We start from the raw sequence: 3903 nt of genomic DNA, 5'->3' as shown, positions 1-3903 counted from the left end.
GTAAGTGGAACATGTTTTCACTTAAAGCTTATAGCTCAAAAAAAATGTTTTCACTTAAAGCAAACCTAAAACTTTGAATACTAGCCAAGTGCGAAACCACCTTCGTTCCTGTTAGCCATTAGTTTTGACCCCCGGATTGTTATCGTTAGTGGAAACCCTCCCGTTCTAATCTGGTGTTCATGCATCCAACAAGTCGATCATATCTTAATTAATCATCAGCCGTGAGCTATATAAGCGAGCAGAACACGGTAGGGCAGAGCACAACACCGAGCAATTGCGTTGCAACTTGCAAGGAACCGAGCCCAGTGGATCGGAAGAAGCATTAGCTGCGAAATGAGGAGCCGCCTCTTCCACTACTCCTTGCTCCTCGTGCTGTGCTTCCTCTCCCGAAGCTCGGCAGCTATGGCTGCTCCTCGTCTCCCCGTGCGAGCGGTGAACCTCGGAGGGTGGCTGGTCACGGAGGGCTGGATCCTGCCGTCCCTCTTCGACGGCATCCCCAACAACGATCTCCTGGTAATTAACGTCGTAGATTTGCGTATGCATACATACCAACACACGTGTGCCGTTGCCGCGGGCCGCCGCCATGGCTCCCTGTTTTTAGTTTCTTGACTGACAAGCACGCGGACGTACGTACAGGACGGCACGCAGCTGCAGTTCAAGTCGGTAACGCAGAACGCCTACGTGGCCGCGGAGAATGGCGGCGGCGCGGGGCTGGTGGCGAACCGGCCTCAGGCGTCTGGCTGGGAGACCTTCAAGCTGTGGCGGATCAACGAGGTGACATTCAACTTCAAAGTGTTCGGCAACCAGTTCGTGGGCGTCAAGAGCGACGGCTCGCTGGTCGCGACGGCCGCGTCGCCGGGGCGGCCAGAGACGTTCCGATTGGTCCGCAGCCCCGGCGACCAGTACAGGATGCGGATCATGGCGCCCAACGGTCTCTTCTTGCAGGTAAAGATAATACTCGTACTACTATGTTTGCCAACTGGACAACAAGTGTATGCTAGCAAGCTACATGTGCGTTCAAAACAGACACTCCATTATTCAACATGAGCCTCCAATGTTGACTAGCTTGTCTAGGGATTTTGACTAGCGCAAACAATAAGTAATTATAAGAAATCTCATTTTCTTTCATGTTCCAAACTATATTAGTCACATTCCGTTGACGGCGTGCAGGCAAACAAAGATGCCTCGCTGACGGCGGACTATGGCCAGAGCACCAGCTGGGGCGACGACGACCCGTCGGTGTTCGCGGTGACCAGAGTGACGGGGCTACAAGGGGAGTACCAGATCTGCAACGGCTATGGGACTGCAAAGGCTACACCTATTCTCAGGGTAAATACATTGAACATCACGGGGGCCACTGCTCCACTTGCTGACCCCTGTTTTAATTCAGAGCTATATATAGTGAGCAACACTTGTACATTATGCTTACCATGCATCATGTGGAGATCACTGTCCTCAGTGGTTTCCCTCCTCATTTTCTTCTTGTTTATTAGTATATATTTGTCCACTTGCACAAGGAAACGAGAAAGAGTAGTGCCGATCATTGTGCAGCGAATAACTTGATCGGATATACCTAGTTTTTGGTGTATAAAAAACCAACTGAAAATGTAATTTGTTCATATGAAAAAAGATACACCAAGTTTTTGGTGTTCACGATATACTAATATTATCTAACTGATTGTGCGTTATCATCATCATCATCATCATCATCATCATCATCATCATCATCATCATCATCATCATCATCATCGTCGTCATTAGTATTATTATTATTGCGAGAAGTGTGATTTTCTTGTCTTGACAAGGTAGATTGGCAGAGTTTATAACTTAGCTAGAAATAGGTACCGTTGTTCTCACTCTGCAAGTTAGGAATACGTATCATTCTTGGCACCTCAATTTTGTGGAATGTTGCATGTTTGGCAGAACCATTGGAGCACATATATAGTGGAAGCTGACTTCAGGTTCATCTCCGAAAGCGGGCTGACCGCAGTGAGAATACCAGTGGGATGGTGGATCGCTAACGACCCCAGACCTCGAACACCTTACGTTGGAGGTTCACTTAAAACCTTAGACAAGGCATTCAAATGGGCAGAGTAAGTAACCTTCAGAAACTTGTAATCTAATTTTGCTAAATGTATGAAATCAAAGATCAGCTCAACTGTCGGAATATATAGGCCGGGGGCTGACCTTGGCATCATCTTGAGCAAACTAAAGCTTCCGTTATCTAATTAACTTTTGTCCTAGGTGTGATCCTCCTTTTTATTCTAATTTTTTTTGAAACATTTGGCTTTGTATCAATTTGTTTGCATGAACAGGAAGTACAATCTAGGCGTCATCATTGACCTACATGCAGCTCCTGGGTCGCAAAATCCCTTTGAGCACAGCTCCTCCAAGGATGGCTCACAGGACTGGGGCACCACCGACACTAACATCGCACAAACTGTGCAAGTGATAGATTTTCTCGCATCCAGGTACGCCAAAAGCCCAAGCCTCCTTGCAGTTGAGCTAATGAACGAGCCGTTGGCACCCGGTGTATCCCTGGAGAGCCTAAAAACGTACTACCGCGACGGGTACAACGCCGTCAGGAAGCACTCATCGGATGCCTACGTGATCATGTCCAACCGGTTGTCATCCCCGGACCCAACAGAGCTCCTCGGGCTCGCTGGCGGGTTACCTGGATCCGTCATCGATGTGCATTACTACGCGTTGTTCAACAACATGTTTGATACTTTCACCGTGCAACAAAATATTGAATTCATCAAGACCAACTACTCAAGCGATCTTAGCATTGTCACGAGGGAAAATGGTCCCCTCACCTTTGTAGGTAAATGTAACTATTCCCTTTTGGTTTTAGAACATGGATTTTATCCCCATCCTTTGGGACTTTAGTAAAAATATCTCATGTGACATGTTTTCCGCAGGAGAATGGGTGGCTGAGTGGAAGGTGCCTAATGCAGCGAAGCAAGAGTTCCAAATGTTTGCAAATGCACAGATGGATGTGTATGGGAGGGCAACGTTTGGATGGTCCTATTGGACTCTCAAGAATGTGAACAACCACTGGAGTATGGAGTGGATGATTAACAATGGATACATCTCCTTGAAAAGCTAGGATATGTTCTATGTGTCATTACTCATGACTTGAAATAAATTTGTAATGACAAATGAAATAAATTTCTAGAACAATGAATACATCTATCGAAAAATGATTCCATTCGAATAAATTAGTAGTCTTTGGCCATTTGCAACACATGTATCCCGTGTTGAAATATATACACCACTATTCTCCATAAGTTTAGGCTTGGGTGAACTATTTGGTGCATGTAATTCAATATGGGTCCAGAGTCTAAGAAACTAGGTGATTTCTCCGCGCGTTGCTGCGGGATTTCAAAGATTAATTTTGGATAAAATTTGTATGAATGAAATGACCTACATCAAAAGCTATTTTCTCGGAAGCAATTGTGTGTGAACAAAGAGTATGCATGTACGTTGGACCATTGGGGATGGAACAGTTAAATTTGGGGTATGCATGTGCTACAAAATAGGTGTAATGGATAATGACGTGGCACATTTGGTGATGTGGAGGGATGCATGTTGAGAGAATAGAGTCTGTGGGGGTCAACTATTTAGATTTTATAGATTCCAGCATTATGCTTAACAGTCTCTAGTTGCAGGTCATGAAAGTTGTGCGAACTAGAAAATCTAGATCAGAATGGAAATCAATACACACATATGCAAGAACTAGGGGAGGGGGGAGGTCTTTGAGTAACCTCCAAAAACAAATTTCTTGAAAAATAAAATTATTGGTAAGAGATATGGTGTTGGCAAAAGGCATATCTATTAGCACTCACAATTCTCTCCTCTTGATCCCTCTCTCTGTTTTTGTCACTCTGACAAGAATAGGGA

General features: G+C 45.2%; 1 protein-coding gene across 1 annotated transcript; it reads left to right on the top strand.

Moving 5' to 3' along the window:
• The first annotated feature begins 253 nt into the window (after window positions 1-253).
• LOC119307499 (probable glucan 1,3-beta-glucosidase A) lies at window positions 254-3245 on the top strand. Its single transcript, XM_037583572.1, has 6 exons — window positions 254-513; window positions 637-945; window positions 1171-1329; window positions 1924-2093; window positions 2316-2824; window positions 2922-3245. Exons 1-6 carry the CDS (start codon window positions 334-336, stop codon window positions 3107-3109), a joined length of 1515 nt encoding a protein of 504 aa, XP_037439469.1. The 5' UTR covers window positions 254-333; the 3' UTR covers window positions 3110-3245.
• The last annotated feature ends 658 nt before the right edge of the window (window positions 3246-3903 follow it).

The sequence above is a fragment of the Triticum dicoccoides genome, chromosome 5B (assembly GCF_002162155.2).
Source record: "Triticum dicoccoides isolate Atlit2015 ecotype Zavitan chromosome 5B, WEW_v2.0, whole genome shotgun sequence".
NCBI lineage: Eukaryota > Viridiplantae > Streptophyta > Magnoliopsida > Poales > Poaceae > Triticum > Triticum dicoccoides.
The sequence above is the reverse complement of the archived record's forward strand: the minus strand, read 5'-3'. Positions and strand labels throughout refer to the sequence as shown.

Coding starts and splice junctions, on each gene's coding strand:
- LOC119307499 (XM_037583572.1), top strand. CDS start 334: ATGAGGAGCCGCCTCTTCCACTACTCCTTGCTCCTCGTGCTGTGCTTC. Junction 1,330..1,923: donor AGGCTACACCTATTCTCAGG/GTAAATACATTG, acceptor CATGTTTGGCAG/AACCATTGGAGCACATATAT. Junction 2,094..2,315: donor AAGGCATTCAAATGGGCAGA/GTAAGTAACCTT, acceptor TTGCATGAACAG/GAAGTACAATCTAGGCGTCA.